This window comes from Babylonia areolata, chromosome 23 (genome assembly GCF_041734735.1).
Source record: "Babylonia areolata isolate BAREFJ2019XMU chromosome 23, ASM4173473v1, whole genome shotgun sequence".
Lineage (NCBI taxonomy): Eukaryota > Metazoa > Mollusca > Gastropoda > Neogastropoda > Buccinidae > Babylonia > Babylonia areolata.
Genome location: NC_134898.1, coordinates 11,841,631 through 11,858,648, shown reverse-complemented (window position 1 = coordinate 11,858,648; position 17,018 = coordinate 11,841,631). Strand labels below are relative to the sequence as shown.

The following is a 17,018-nucleotide window of genomic DNA, read 5'->3' as shown; positions in this document are numbered from 1 at the left end:
AAATTAACACAACAAACAGCAAAAAAACATCAAAGCAAGCCAAGCCTATTCTTCAAGAAAAACACACATCAACAATCACATCTACTCAAGGATCTAATGTTAACAAGCCCACCTACCTTGAACTGTCTTGCCAAGGTAATCCCCGTGACGTTCACGGCTGATGACCTGTTGGTAGATCTTGCCCGTGGTGATGTTGTTGTCACGGTGAAGCTTCACGTCTAAGAAACGTTCGTAGTTGCCAAGGTCAAGGTCCACCTCACCACCATCATCCAGGACAAATACCTCACCTGATATGGATTGGAAAAAAAGTTGGATATAGATTTTTTTTTTTTTTTTTTAAATTAAGTAAAAATACTATTTTTAAACCAAAGCAAAGAATGATAATTTTTTTTTTTTTAAAGTTTCTCAACAGGTTCAACTGACTGTAATTGTTGGTTTTGGTTTTGCTTCTGTTTATTAGTTTTTTCATACAATAATTTTTTTTTCTATGAACTGAAGAAGAAGAGCAGAAAAGAAAATGAAATAAAATGAAATACTAACAAAACTAAAACACTTTTCTCGCACATCTCACCATACCTGCAAAGACAGCCCCTCACCATGTTCATAGGGTGAAAAGGTGCCGGCATCAATGTTGATGTATGGGTCGATCTTGATGGAGGTCACCCGAATGCCACTGGATCGCAGGATGGTGCCGATGCTGCTGGCGATGACGCCCTTGCCCACCCCGCTGATTACTCCCCCTGTCACCAGGATGTACTTCATTGTCTCGTCTGCAAAGAAGAGAATCTGTTGTCTGTTATGTTTGTCTTTTTTCCTGGGTCCACCAAACTATTTTTCCCACTTCAGTGTTCCCAAAAACGTACATATGTGCGTAAATGATGCACAGACTTACAACTTTGACGCACAAAATTTTTACCCTGTGCGTCAATGTGACGCACACTTTTTCCTGAAACTAACAAGCATCTTACGGCTTCCAGGAAAACCGCGAAGCACGCATCGTGGGCCTAAGCTTAGGCTAGTGCATAGCAGACGAAACTGAGCTGGCCAAAAACGTGTTAGAGTAACTTCCCTTGCCGATGCAGGCAAACGCTGTTGTGTGTTCATTAGTAGTGAGTATGGTTATGTGCTCATTATAACTAGTTGACTGTGTTTTCATTGTATTCAAGCATTTCGAATGTCCTTGTTTGGAGAAGGTGTGGGTTTCTTTTCATTTTCATTGTACAATTGTCTTCATTGATTTTTTGTATGTTTTCCTGTTGACCCTCAGAAATGTGACAATGACCCTCAAAAATTCCAGTCAAAGGGTCACAGTGACCCTAAAAAAATCAGGCCCATTGGGAACATTGCACTTTTTATCAGTCACTTTTTTTTTCAATGAGTTCTCCATCAAATTTTTCCAATTTTTTTTTTCTTTCTTTTCTTCTTTTATTAATACAAAGAACAATAAACAACAAAAACATACAATATCATTTTGAATTTGGTGTCTTAGTCTGGTAATCTTGCATCTTTCATGGGGTATAATCCAATCTATTCCACACCCTGTGAGATCAATGGTATTTACCACGGCTCTTGATAACGAGACAATTATGTATCCCTGACACTTCGAAAATGAAAAATACACACTGCAACTTTACTGAGAGGGTCCATGGAATGTTCTAAAATTTTTGGAATACATAAATTGAGTGAAAATGGTGCATCAGAACTTCAGCCTTGACACCAGGATTCTCTGCTGCGAAGGAGAGTTGTTCCCTTTCCCTCCTTATCATAAACAGCAGTTGATCACAAATGCAAGTCTCTACCTCTAGGCCCTTCTAGAAACTGGACGATTATGAATAGAACTGCTTTTGTATGTGTGCAGAAATGTAGATCTGATTTGACTTCTTGGCCCAGAAATGTACACGATTATGACTAGAACTGCCTGTGTATGTATGCATAAATTAATGTGGATTTGATCAGAATGTGCAGCATAAAGAGAATCTCTGAAGGCAGTCTCCCCACTCCCAACCCCCTTAGATTTTTAACTTGCCAGAAACCCAGTTCAGGAGCATGCGTATCATGTTCATGTGTGTGTGTGTGTGTGTGTGTGTGTGTGTGTGTGTGTGTTCCATATATCAACCATGTGCACAAGAGTATACAACCATCATTAGCATGTATAAGCAAACCTGTTCCAAGAGTGTACTTTTAGTGTTCAAATATGTGCAACAAATGAAAATTGATGTTACTGATCAGACATGCTGCATATAAATAGAACAAATATCATCTAAGCAAGAAACTGTCTGAAATGATCAATAGCACACACACACACACAAATAATAATCACAGACTAAATAATCAATGTGACATAACTTTACTGTTCCGAAAAAAGAAAACATAGTTCATTGCCACTTATAGTCCAACCGACCAGACATGGCCATATCAGGACTGTTATATATTTGATTGATGTGATAGTTTTGTGTTGACGTGGTTGAGCATTTGTATGGTGTAACAGTCCTGATATGGCCATGTGCAGAAAAGAGAAAAAAAAGTGTCATGACTTACTAAAAAAAAAAAAAAAAAAAAGAAAGGGGAATGGACTTGGAAGGCACAAAAAGCAGACAAGGGAGTAAGGAAAAAGGCTGAAATAGACAGAGCAACAGAAAAGAGAAAATTTTCAGCACAATATCCAGAACATGGGGACACTATTCATACTGAACGACCCCCGGCGTCCCCATGGGGGAACGAAAAACATGAAACAGTAGACTTCTAGCACTACACAAACATCTGATAAATTTACAGTAAACAAATGTACATAATGTATACAACAAGCATACTGCCCATCATGAGTAATACTTTATTTCTTTGTCTTAAATCTTTCACTGATCTAATAGTAATGGGTATAAATATGTACAATATCACTTCACACATACCACCACACACAAAAATCAGAGCCCTGGTGTAAATACATGTAAAATGGCATCAGGTCATTATCAAATACAAAATGAAATGACCAAATACAAAATCAATGTGAGATGGAAAAAAAAAAAATTTAATACCGAAAACTTTAAAAAGTCAAACTCAAAGGCAGTTTACTTTCAAAGTTTGACATACCGATCAGCAAGGCAAAACCCCAAGCAGAAAATTTAACATTTGTTATGTTGATCTGATGTACTCTCAGCCATTTGGTTGTTGCATCCAGTAATAACAGGGCTACTATTACTATAAATGTATCAGATTCAAAAGCAGCACCTAATCGGACACTGACTTTGAATTTAAATCATACCACTTCCAGTTTTAAAGTCCAAGCATAATCACTGTTGCTATCTGTTTGTCCTAGATTTTGTAATACTGACTAAGATCTGACATAATCAGCTGATTCTATAATTTTCTATAAGTGTTTTCTTTATTGACACCAGTCATTGACATTTCAAGTGTCCAATTTTTTTTTTTTTTTTTTAACTCCTATAGATGGATAATGTAGTGACTCACAGTACAGTACACTACAGAGCTGTAACAATATTTTTGTTTTCTTAGGGTTAAAGTGGAAATAACTTGCATCCAGTTTCCTTATATCTTCCATAAATTGTAAAAAAAATAAAATAAAATAATAATAAAATAAAATTAAAATTAAAATAATAACAAGACTGAAGTGCAGAAGCAGGAATTTCATTATTTCAGAAATCATGTGAACCTGATATTTTGGTGTGTGTGTGTGTGTGTGTGTGTGTGTGTGTGTGTGTGTGTGTGTGTGTGTAATTAAAGATGAAAAGAGGCTGCAGTGTTTGCTAATGTAGTTTATTAATACAGTATTAAAACCTGTTTTGTGCTTGTGTCACTGTCTTTTTGTCATTGCCAAAGTTCACTGGCACTCCAATTGTAATAAGACTACAGAGCCCTTTCAGTTTAACTGTATTAGTGTATAATGAAATGACTATCAAACATTCCACTAAATTATACACACAGCTAAAAAAAACAACTAATAGTAATACCCCCCAATTCTTACTTGTTTAGCATACACATGGCTAAAAAAAACAAAAACAACCTTTAATTCTTGTATTTTGGTGTGTGTTTTTTTTAATTATTTCTGATACCAAACCACACTATATATTTCTTCTCACTCAGCTGTGAACTTAAAATTTAAATACCTTGGACAATCTGAGCTTGGTAAAAATTTTCTAAAAAAAAAAAAAAAAAAAAAAAAAAAAAAAATCTGTAGTTGTTTGTTTCTTTGCTTTTAATCTGTGGATGATCATTTTCTTGTTCTTTTTCCTCTTGTATATGGCAGGGCTGGGTAACATCTTCCAGTTCATTTTATTCTTTCTTCAAGATGTGTATGTTGAACCTTCATATTCATATTGTTAACAAACTTACTGTGATGTTGATAGTGCAATGCCCTACCGTCCCTCACCCCCTACTCTTTCCCGCTATGTTCGTGTTTTGAATTAATAATGGAATGAATGTCTTCACTTTTAAAAGCTACTATCTCTTAAAAGTTAAAATAAGTATTTGATTTCTTTATAGCCTGAAGGCAAATTTCTATACTCTGATTCAGACAATAAAGTGATTGACTGATTGATTGATTGAAGAATGCATCACTCCAAATACCTTCCCAAATCCTAAATCCAACATGGCAACCAGACACTAAAGTGACTGTGTTAAAATAATTTTATACGAGAACAGATTCTGAACTGAAACTGAAAAACTTGAAAAAGACTTTTCTACTTAATCCTTTTCCAGGCATTATGATTTCTTAAACTGTTCAGAGGCAGATAATTTTTTTTTTTTTTTTTTTTTTTGGGGGGGGGGGGGTTGTTGTTTTCTAAGTTGCCTACCCTTTCCAGGGAATTTTGAGGGGTAATAATACAAAGTCTAGCACAAAAACTACAGGAGATATTGAAAGTGAAACAAAGTAAATGTATTTTGTGAAGGAAAATAAATGTAGATTCTGGATCTTGGCTTTTTTCAAATTAGTTTCACAAATAATGACATCCAAAAAGAAAGCAAACAAAATACAGATGGGCACAGCATGCTTGCTGTCTGTTTATACCCGCATTTGAAATGTGGTGTCTTCCATCTCCTCCACCCCTCCCAAACTACACACACTCACCCATATCTCTGTCACTGTCACCTGCTCAAATATAATGACTGCGAGATGAGACTGACCAGTCAACAACTGTTGATGTCAGTTTCATCACTATTGTTATCACCATCTTCATGTTCAAACAAATCATCAGACAAGAGAGACCCATCTCTATCGTCATACCTATCTACAATCATTTTCAAAGCCTGCAAAGTTGCGTGAATCTGCTGACTGGAAGTGGGACCACTGTCTTTGCTGGACAGTTTCTGATTCTTTTTCGCATATTACATTATTAGGCAAATCCCCTTTCCACACTCACTCCGGGTGGTCCAGTTAGCAAACCATTATCAAGAACTGAGAAGCAAGGGGTCTTCCGCCTGCTGTATGCTTATTCAAACAGTATTTTTTTATAACCTAGACATAAACTAACCATTTTAGAGTACGTCTATGTTCACTGAACAAAACTTCATCGAAGGACAAATCTGCATAGATACAGGATATCAGTGGACTTTGTAGCAATACTTTGTGCAGGACAACAAGTTTCAAATGGTTCTGCAGCCTCTGTGAGGTAGAGTGCAAAAATGTCACTCCTGGAGACAGAATAGCAGAGCAGGGGGCAAAGCTGGAGGCACTCTTTGAAATTGTTAAAACCCTCCAACAGCAGAACCAGGCAATCCTGAAGCTGCTGCAAAAGGAGGACAGAATAGAAAATCAGATCCGGATGCAGGTCAACGAGTACCTCGATGAGCAGCACGAAAAGGAGGAAAGGAAGAACAACATTGTGTTGTTCAATGTAAAAGAATGTGAGAGTAAGGCACAGGGAGACACAGCTGTGCATGATGCAAAGCAGATCTCAGAAATCCTTACACATGTAAGTCCAGAGTTTGACAGTAGCAAAGTGGCTACGAATGGCATCATCCGACTTGGCAGAAAAAGGGATCAAACTCAAAGTGATCCCAACCCCAGACCCAGACCAATCAAGGTCATTCTGACTAATACTGCATGCAAAACACACATCCTGAGAAATGCCAGGAAACTGAGAGAGCATGACTCATTCAAGTCTGTTGGCATTGCTGCTGACAAGACTCAGAAAGAAAGACAAGCAGATAAAGTTAAGAGAGATGAGTTTAGACAGCGGAAAGACAATGGAGAGGATGTGGTCTGGCATAAAGGTGATGTGATGTCTCGTGCTGAAAGAGATGCTTTAATCAAGAGCGCAAGGGACGGGAACTTAGCGGGGAGGGAAGAAGCAGGAGGAGCAGTGGCAAGTAGCCCTGCCCAAATTTGACTTCCCAGTGCCGAGGGAACAAAGAACAATGTAAATACGTGTTTTGTACATAGACCAACAAACAATTCTTTTTCTCATAAGTTTTCTTCTCTGAAATGTTATTATGCAAACGCTGACATGCTGACAAACAAACTAAATGAACTGGGACTATTGTGTAACATACACAACTTTGACATTATTGCTTTAACTGAAGTATTACCAAAAAACTCCAAGGTTAAAATTGAAAATTTTGTACTTCCTGGTTATACAGGTTTTACAAACAACAAGGGAAGAGGTGTCAGTCTGTTTGTGCGGGAAGGGTGGGAGGTGTCCAGGATTGTAGAAATTGAAAGGATCTTTTCTCCTTCAATTTTTTGTAAAATATCATTACCTGGTAGTAACAAGCACATCATTTTTGGTGTAGTGTACAGATCCCCCAACTCAGATTATGAGGATCATGCTAGTGTAATTAAACTATGTATTTAACAGTTTTAAAAACATGGTTATTGTCTCTGGAGATTTTAATTATCCAGAAATTGACTGGCAAAATGTGGTAAGTTGTAAAAATGAGGGCCACCCAGCTACGAAATTTTTGGATTGTGTTCAACAAAATTACATTGTACAAATGGCTTCCGAGCCCACTCATTATAGAGGTTTACAAAAACCTAATGTGCTAGATCTGTTGTTTACTAACTCTTATGAAAACACCTACACTTTGGATTACTGGCCCCCTCTAGGGAAGAGCCACCATTCTGCCCTCTACTTTGATGTTCAGATCAAGTGGGAACATCCATTTGGTCACTCTGTGAAATATCAACTAGATAAAGGAGATTACGAAGGCATGAAGCATTACGTAGGTGAGATAAACTGGGATGACCTTTTGAAAAATGAGACATCTGTGGATGAAACCTGGGAACTTATTCATGATGTAATAATAAAGTCCATGAACAAATTTATTCCAAAAAAATCATTCAAACAAGGACCCTCTAATAAACAAAGACGTGATCCCATTCCCCAGTCACTTTTAGATAAAATTCATCAAAAGCGTAGAGCCTTTAAAAAATATAAGAAATATCCCACTAGTGAGAACTATAAAATATATGCACGTGCTAGAAACCAGGTAAAATGGGAGTCAAGAAAAAACGTCAAAGCTAAGGAAACTAAATTAGCTAAAGAATCTAAGCATAATCCAAAAGGATTTTTCCGTTATGTTGCAAGTAAAACTCTGCCAAGAGAACAAATTGCTAATCTAAGAAAGGAAGATGGTACCTTAACACATAATGACTCAGAAAAAGCAGCTGTGCTAAACAGATTTTTTGCTAGTGTTTTTACCGAGGAGAGTAACGTAAATGTCCCAGAGTTTTCATGTAAGACAGAGGTTACTGAAATTTCCAACGTGGAGGTCACAGTTGAACAGATGAAAAAAGCTCTAAAGAGCCTAAACCCATCAAAGTCCCCAGGACCTGATGAGATACACCCACGAGTATTAATAGAGCTTGCTGAAGTTATTGCTCACCCACTTAAGATCTTGTTTGATAGAACACTAGATAAGGGTGAAATACCAAAAGCTTGGAAAGAAGCAGAAGTACGTCCTATCTTTAAGAAAGGTAACAAAAATTCTGCGGGTAACTATCGTCCAGTCAGTCTAACATCAGTTGTCTGTAAAGTTTTTGAGGGTTTTATTCGAGACGCTCTCTGCCAACATTTAACCAAACATGATCTGTTATCTAGAGAACAGTTTGGATTTACCAGAGGGCGCTCGTGTGTTACACAACTACTTGTTACATTACAAGATTGGTTAGTCATGCTAGATGAGAAGGTACCAGTCGATGCAGTCTACCTTGATCTAAGGAAAGCTTTTGATACAGTTCCCCATCACAGACTCATGAATAAACTAGGAGGCTATGGGATAAAAGGCAAGCTACTATTGTGGATCAGAGATTTTCTAAATGGAAGATCACAGTTTGTAAGTGTAAATAGTAGTAAATCATCAAAGGTTAAGGTAACTAGTGGTGTACCACAAGGTAGTGTTCTTGGCCCAACCTTGTTCATATACTTTATAAATGATATGCCTGGTGAGGTAGATTGTAAAGTAAAAATTTTTGCAGACGACACCAAGGCTTACTCTGCCATCCGAAATACAGAAGATAGAGATCACTTGCAAATATGTATACATAATCTGGTTAAATGGACAAATACTTGGCTGTTGCAATTTAACAGCAAGAAATGCAAAGTTCTGCACCTTGGAAAGAATAATCCACAGTATCAGTACACAATACAGGAAAAGGGGGTAACTCGAACAATGGATAGTACAACAGCGGAAAGAGATCTAGGGATCACGATGGACCCAGAACTAAGCTTTGAGGCACATATAAATAATATAGTGAAAAAGGGAAATCAAATTTCTGGTCTTCTTGTGAGAACTATAACTAATAAATCTCCCGAAATTATGATTCCATTGTTCAAAGCTCTGGTTAGACCCACTATTGAATATGGAAACTCAGTATGGTGCCCTTACCTTAAAAAGCACATAAATATGATTGAAGGAGTTCAACGCAGATTTACCAAGTGTATAACTAGTAATACTATTAGTACTTGTGATCTTAGTTATGAGGAGCGCCTGGCTCTTTTTAATATGCCTAGCCTTGAGTTTAGAAGATTAAGAGGTGATCTCATTGAAGTATATAAGATCATGCACAATATTTATGATCCTTGCACCACCTCTTCATTGTTTACTATGGCTAACTACGATAAAACTCGAGGGCACAACTTCAAAATAAACAAAACTAATTTCGTAACTAACCAGTTCCGCAAGTTCTTTACTAACCGTATCATAAATCTGTGGAATAACCTTTCCTATGACACCATCAATGCACCATCGGTAAACGCCTTCAAAAATCACATTGACAAAAAGTTTAAGAACCATGTATTTTCCACAGAGTTAAATCTTTACTGAGCTGTAGATAAATATAGTATACACTATGCCAGATTTAAACAAGGGTTTGTTCACAACAAGTGATCCAAAAGCACATAAATGGACACTGATTACGAGGGCAAAAGGCTTTTAGCCTATAGCCAAACATTTTTGTGATTCTGTGATTTCTGTGAATGGTTTTTGTGACAAATTCTGACTGAATCAGTGAATGCTCTTATTGTCTGCCCAGAATATTGAATTTGATTCATTGCTAAATTGTTCTTGGTCTCAAACAAAAGCAATACAAAGTATCTTTAAAAAGCATGCTAATACAATATGGTATCTGTGTCACTGCCAGAGAGGTAAAAAAAAAAGAAAAAAAGTTTTACAGAACATAGAAATATTTACAAAGAGACTGAGAAGCAAGATATAAACAATATGAAAGTGCGATAGTTTTTGGTGATTTTACTGGAAGAAATTGGTACTTACAAAATCATTTATCAAAAGTTTATTTTAAATGTAACATGATTTAACTTAAAACATAAAAGTATTCAGAAAAGGAATTTCCTACAGCTGCTTCACACACATACACACACACACACACCACACACACAATTAATTGCTGGGATCTGTCAGTGTTAAGTGACACTGGAAGCTGCAACATTAAAAAATTGGCTCTAGGTACCAAGAGATTGTGACTGGTCGGATTAAAGTGTCTGGCTCTGTGGTCTCTCAGCGACCTGGGCAATATGGTGTCACAGAGATTTACATGCGCCTTGCAGTTCCAGCTTTGTGACTGGAATTAATGGAAAGGTTGTTTTTGTGTGTGTGTGTGTGTGTGAATACCCCGTCATTACAAAAGTGTATCAAAATTTCTAATAGCCTTGTACTAAGTACTAACTACAGAATTGTACAAGTTTATATGTACTGAGGGTCTGAGAGGTAAAAAAGTCACAAAAATCTGCTGTCCTTCTGACTCAACCAGTCGATCGACTCATCGACTGGTTGAGTCAGTCCGAATCTGAGCTTGGCGAAACATGTGTGCAATCCTGTTTAAAAAAAAAAGGGGGGGGGGCTGTTCTCTGAAATGTGCCTGCGAGATTGATAATTCTAGACAAACAAAAGATCAGTTCATGCAAACCGTTACCTTGAAAGGCAGGTCTACAAGTTCTGCTAAGAAGAACAGATGAGGTGTGCGCGCGCTTTCCTTCTCTGTCAGCCACCACGCGGTTGCCCTGACATTTGTTCAGAGTTATCTCGCATGAAAAAAAAGGGGAAAAAAAAGACAAAAGACAAAAAAAGACAGTTTAACCACACATGTGGTTTCATGTAACTTTGCATGCGTGTCTTATAAACCTTGTTCAGGTTTAATTGATATTAAACTTGATTCTGATTCTGATTCAAACAAAACCAGTTTGAAGCATTGGTCGATCCGTTTGGAACGTTCTCTGACTCAGATAAATATAAGCCCAAATATAATATTATCAACTTGATGAAACAAACGTCATGTCCTGACGCTAAAAGTACAATCTGAACATAACCTGACAAACAAGACAGAAAAACTCTCTCTCTCTCTCTCTCTCTCTCAGGGTGTATGTGCAGTTTGTCTTTCCAAAAGCTGTTCCATTCCCAAGATATTCTCACTAAAAGGAACCGTAATAAATTGATATTTTAAAAGTCAACAGAGAGGAAATAGGGAATTTTAGGGTAAAAACAAAAATGGTTCGGCTGGGGGTCGAACCCAGGACCTCTCGCGTGTGAGGCGAGCGTGATAACCACTACACTACCGAACCGCTGAAATGAGGGGCAGATAATAATTAACATATATCTAATAAGCTCTTTTCTTTGTGTACTCTTTTTTATGTGAAAATAGAAACAGATCAACATAAGGTCCATCACTCTTCCGGCACGATAACTTCAGCTTGCACGACCTATTATCTAGGTTTGTTAGGATCCAGAGACATTTCAGAATGTCTGACAGTGCGAGGTGGCAGAGGCGAAGCCGCAGTTCACGGGACACCGACCCATCGCCAACACCAGCTCCTAAGCCACCAGCACCGATCATCTTGGGGCTCGCACGACCCACTGTTTCCCAGCATGATCAGGATTCGGGGACTTCCCAGTCCCTTACCCAAGGCGACTCGGCGTCAACCAACGTTCAGGCTGACAGTCAACATGGCACTGCCCGAGCTGCTGGTGATAATAAACCCATCTTCTTGTTAAAGTCGCGAGACGAGAATCGCGGCACCTCTGCCCCCTCAGCTTCCACCCCAGTCTCTGCGTCAGCGGATTCCAACACACCCCATTCCACCCACCCCTATCCAACGTCGCATGCCCCTCAACCACAGCGGCACACCTCAACATCTCAGCAGAGTGGAGAATCAGGAAAGAATCGACTTGTGCCACCCACGGAAATGAAACACAGTATACAGATTATTGACGAAAATTTTCGCTGGATTGATGAAGGAATTGAAGACCTTTTGGATCAGACTGACTATCTTGTTGTTGGGGCTATTGGGTTGCAAGGAGCAGGAAAGTCTACAATTTTGTCGCTGTTAGCTGGAAACACTGCTCAAGATCCATACAGAAGCTACATCTTTCATCCACAAGTCAAAGAAACTCGGGAAGATGCATTTCATCAAAGTGTAGGTGTGGAGATGTTTGCATCACCAGAAAGAATCATTCTGCTTGATACGCAGCCAGTGTTCAGTGCTTCAGTGATGGATGTTCTGATCCGACAGGAAAAGAAGTATTCCCAAGAATATTCTTCAACAGAAACCTGTGTGGAGGTGCAGTCACTGCAGATTGCATCTTTTCTGATGACTGTGTGCCATGTGATAATTGTTGCTCAGGACTGGTTCACTGATCTGACTTTCCTTCGGTCTTTACTCACAGCAGAAATGCTGCGACCCCAAACCCACATCAGCAGCCATGAAGGGTCACAGAGCAGCAGTCACCAAGATGATGCCACTGACTTTCACCCAACTGTTGTGTTTCTTCTAAACAAAGCTAACCAAGACGATTTCACGCCAGAGACTTACACAGACATGAAACTGACACTTCACAGCATCTTCCGCTCATCAAAACTACACTATCAAGGTGCTGTGAATATGCACAAAGATGGAATCATCTCAGCTGTGAAAGCGAAAGAGCAAAGTTGTTTTGTTGACGTCAACCTCTTCCTCTTGCCCACAATGGAGTATTACAAAGCAGAGCCTGAATCCATCTTGACCAATCTGCCCGAGTACAGAGGCTTTCCAAGCTTTGCGTTCATACTGCGGTCATTGAGGAACCAGATTTATGCTGTGCCAAGACTGCCAATGACTCCATCTCCCTTGTCTGAGCGAAACTGGTTTCACTTTGCTGCTCGCACCTGGGAAGCAGTGAAAAAATCTCAGCTCATATTTGAATACAATAGACTTTTGCCCTAAGTTTTGACAGGTACTCTGAATCACTGATTGTTGATTGGTTGAATTGTGTTCCTTACTTTTACTTGATTACAATAGGATTGGCTGGTTTTATGTTTTTTGTTTTGATCATTGTTTTTTTGTTTTTTTTTGTTTTGTTGTTGTTTTGTTGTTGTTGTTTTTGTTGTGTTTTTTTAATGATTTCTCTGCAAAATTTTTGTTTATATTATGATGTGTACAGTCTATTCATCACAAGACGAGAACAGAATCACATTGATGTGGTGAAAGTCAGAATACCACACTGTTGTATACATGATGTTCATTATTTTAATGTTGGATGTATAACTTACTGGTCATTATGTTTTATAATTTGCAACTGATTTATTTTCAACTTAAACTAAAGGGCTGACTGTAGTTTCAGTTACAGCATAACAACTTAAACAAGGTAACAAAACAGAGATAAAACGAAATACACACACATGTGCGTATGCATAGATGTCATGCAATATTTTCTTTGAAGGGTGGAGAAAGATTTAATCTTTTTTTTCTGTCAATTTTAATTAGATCCTTGCTTTTAAAGGAAAACATCTGCTGTTTAATTAAATGTTCTGAACTATATGTGACTGTGTCTTCTTTACACAGTGTGCTGGCAGAATAAGATGGGTGGTGGTGTTTTTTGTGTGTGTGTCTTTTTTTGTCTTTTTTTTATAATGTGGGTGTGCGCACTTTTTTTAATCTGTTTCTTTTATAGTTTCACCATTTCCCCATACAAATGTTTTCTTCAATTTGGTCAACATCTTTCTGAGGCCTGAGCATAAAAATGTGTATACTATGTGAGTGTTCATACATGTATGCATTATCCTTCAGGGTCGTCTTTTTTTTTTCTTTTTTCTTTTTTTTTTTAAATCTGTGTGTTTCACCTTCACTGGCTGTCGTGGGTCGTACATGACCCAGAAGGGTACAAAAATGCAAATATCTCAGCCAATTCTTAATGTTTTTCTACAAAATTTCAGAAATGCTTCCTACACCTAAAAGGCCAACTTTTGCACACAAAAAAAGAAAAAAATTCATTAATTAGTTAATGAGTAATTAAAGGTGGCGTTTTAACTACACACAGACGCTTGTGTGGGTCGTGTATGACCCATGCTTTTTAAAGAGGAAAAAACGTGGTCACCCCTCGAAAGCTCGTGTGGGTCATGTACGACCCATACCTTTTTAATAGTAATTTCAGAAGGTTTAATTTGCAATTAGTGAAGGAAAATAAAGAAGTTTTACTTTCAATAGCCTCACTACCCCACTACTCTCCCCAGTCTGTCTGTCTGTCTCTCTCTCTCTCTATCTCTGTGTGCAAAAGTAGGGTTTGTATGCATGTGCATGTGGTGTTATGTGTGTGTGTGTGTGTATGTGCGTGTGTGTGAATGCGTGAGCATGTGTTTCTTCTGAGTGTATGTGTTTGTCTGAGTCTGTGTGTGCGTGTGCGAGCGCATGTGTGTGTAATCAGTTGTTATGATATGTTTTCCTTTTCTATATTTTGTTATAAGCTTTGGAGGAATATGCAGGTTTTTGTCTTATTTACAAAGTATGGGTCATGTACGACCCATACAAGCTTTGGAGGAATATACAGGTTTTTGTCTCCAAAAAGGTATGGGTCGTGGACGACCCACATGAGTTTCCATGTGTAGTCAAAAGCGACAGCGGTATGGGTTGTGGACGACCCACATGAGCTTCTGTGTGTAGTCAAAAGCAACAGCCAGTGAGGGTTAATATGATAATGGTTTTTTTATGTAGAGTGACTAGTAGACGTGACAGGACCTTTCTATTATTCTAATGAACAAGAAATACTATACCAGGAAAAGTTTCAAAATGTATTATCATTCTATTGACACTGTTCAAATGTTCAACAAACCAACAGCCAGTCCAACTCACTGTTAAACAGTTTTGGTGTCATTGTTCTGTTGTTTTTAAATAATGGATAATTTGCTTGAAATGAAAGTCGTGGGGAAAAAACTAATGTCCAGACTTCTGTCAAGTTATTTGATTATTTTTAAATTAATAATTTAACCTATGATTTATTTGAATTTGTGAGACTTGGGATAACCTTGACCTACATTACATATGATGAAAAATCTTGACTGCATGTTTCCATTATTCCAATTAGTACTTTATAAGAAACTCTTGTAAAGTAGGTTGCAAGTAATACTAGTTAACAAATTTCTTGACTGTGAAAACTTGAATTTAAGAAAGTAAGGAAACTTGATAAATCAGTTTCATGTTCAAGGTAATTTGTTCAAATTATTATCAACTTTCTCAATACAAGAGAAAAGAACACCCTTATTAAGGAACATATTCTTATGTAGTAATGTAGTTTACTGTTAAGTATTTGAATACATGTATTAAAGTGTGTGTGTGTGTGACGTGGAATGGTTCATGATAGTGCAGAGGAGTGATGGTAATTCGATTTAAATGAGTGTGTGTTTGAAAGGGTGAGCAGATGGATTCCACTACACTGATTGTGTTTTCTGAATTATGTTTCTTGGCTGATTTCTTCTTTTCTTGAATATGGTATACGTGATGTAGGCAGTGGAATATTAGTGTGATTGAACGGGTGCTTAAATGTTGTTGTTTTTCTGTTTAACAAAGTGCTGCACTGCATTCACCATTGTGTTGTATCAATATTAGTATTATTGCACTGTAATAATTGTTAATTTCTTGTCAGAACTCATTTCCCTGAGTGAAATTTGGTCTGCTCTATCCACCAGGATGCATCACTATTGTGCAGCACCTTTTTTTTTTTTTTTTTTTTTTTTTTTTTTTTTTTTTCCTTCCTTTCTTTCATTTGGCTGCGTGTACATTGTGTTTGTTTTCCTTTTTGAACAATGTGGAGTTTTCTACAGAATTTTGCCAAGGCTTCTTTTCATGCATTAAGTGTATGCTGTTAACACTAATTACAGGACATCAGTTTATCATCTCATATTGGAAATCTAGCACCCAGACCGCCAGTCAGTATTTGGTGGAATGGAGAGTAGTAATTCTGGACCCAGGGTGAATCAAACCCAGAACCCTCATTTTCAAGTTGGTCACTTCATCATTTATTAGCTTTGCAAGAATGTTTCCACAAATGGTGAATGTGTGTGTGTGTGTGTGTGTCCAAGAGAGAGATAGGTAGGGGTGTATAGAATCACTTTTTTGTTGTGTCACTTTTTTGCTGATGTGTGTGTGTGTTAGTCAACAGACTAATGTAGTTTGGAAAAAAATAATTTTTCAACTGTACTCAAAACCAAGCAGGGAATAGATGAAAGGTATACACAAAGTGAGAAATCAATGTGACTTTTTTTTTTTTTGTTTGTTTGTTTGTTTATAAAATAAACAAATTGAAAGTGTTTTGGACTTGTGAATGACTGTTCAGTGCCAGTTCCATAACACATATATGAATATTATAATATTATGGTGTGGAGAAATGGCATGACTTTTTTGTTTGTTTTTTGTGTGTTTGTAAACTCTGTTTCTTTGTTTTTAACAATAGGTAGTATTTTACACTTGTCACTGATGTATTTCATTTGCCTTCCTTAGTCCTTAGTCCACTGAGCTAATTGTTTAATACTTTCTATAGAGTTGCTTTCACTGCCCAAGCATCTCACAGTAATGTTTTGGTTTCATCAGCTTTTTTTCCCAGAAATAATGCAAATAATTCATTCTTTCTACATACTGTTCAAGAAATTGGTGCAGATCTACTGAAATAATGATCAGACAAGTTGCATTCTATCCACTGGATGGGTGTATGTTTTGGAGGTGTTTTGTGTGTGTGTGTGTGGGGGGGGGGGGGGGGGGCTTTTTTGTTTGTTTGTTTTGTTTTGTTTTTGTCATAATTCTGTCTCTCATTCCAGCCCACTCCACTCCAGACAAGTACCAACTGACATACATGCAGCTGCCCACCCACAGCCACATGTGCAGACACTCACATGCACACACAATGCACATGTATGCATGCTCCCACACACAGGGGAGATGCACACAAAGCAGCTCGCATTGGAGCATTGAAAAAGCCTTGAAGCATTGATCAAACATTAAAGAAACAAAGTAATCGTTTGTGTGTCACTATCAGAGAACACACAGACCAAGAATTGTGTGGTGAGTAGATTAAAACAACACACACACACACACACACACACGCACTCACGCACACACACTCACACTCACACACACACACACACACAGAGTGAAAGAGAGATGAAGAAGGCATGCTGAACAGCTGGTGCTCATGACCTGCATGTAACCAAAATAAAAATAAAAAAGATATAACAGTCACTTTCAAACACTCACACTCCAGACGTCCAGTGTTATGTAATGCAGTTGACAGAGCAAGCCCAGGACTGT

The 17,018-nt window shown here is 37.8% G+C and overlaps 2 protein-coding genes and 1 non-coding gene across 4 annotated transcripts in view; 1 reads left to right on the top strand and 2 right to left on the bottom strand.

The window, feature by feature from the left end:
* Nucleotides 1-10,471, bottom strand: part of LOC143297586 (CTP synthase 1-like) — a 29,286-nt gene extending 18,815 nt beyond the window's left edge. Inside the window, exons 1-3 of one of the 2 annotated variants that reach the window (XM_076609993.1) lie at nucleotides 10,385-10,471; nucleotides 597-770; nucleotides 117-287 (exon numbers count right to left, since the gene is read on the bottom strand). In XM_076609993.1, the coding sequence (XP_076466108.1) occupies nucleotides 117-287; nucleotides 597-762 (337 nt within the window). In that variant the 5' untranslated portion in view covers nucleotides 763-770; nucleotides 10,385-10,471. Of the gene's footprint in view, nucleotides 1-116; nucleotides 288-596; nucleotides 771-3,087; nucleotides 3,218-10,384 lie in introns of those variants that run through there. The other variant, XM_076609994.1, reaches the window with a different exon arrangement.
* Nucleotides 10,472-10,957: 486 nt separating this feature from the next.
* Trnav-cac (transfer RNA valine (anticodon CAC)) lies at nucleotides 10,958-11,030 on the bottom strand. The gene has a single exon. It is a non-coding gene; the product is annotated as a tRNA-Val (tRNA).
* A 113-nt stretch (nucleotides 11,031-11,143) lies between these two features.
* LOC143298126 (nonsense-mediated mRNA decay factor SMG9-like) lies at nucleotides 11,144-12,801 on the top strand. The gene has a single exon (XM_076610842.1). The coding sequence runs from the start codon at nucleotides 11,208-11,210 to the stop codon at nucleotides 12,666-12,668; it is 1,461 nt and encodes a 486-aa protein (XP_076466957.1). The 5' UTR covers nucleotides 11,144-11,207; the 3' UTR covers nucleotides 12,669-12,801.
* Nucleotides 12,802-17,018: the final 4,217 nt, after the last annotated feature.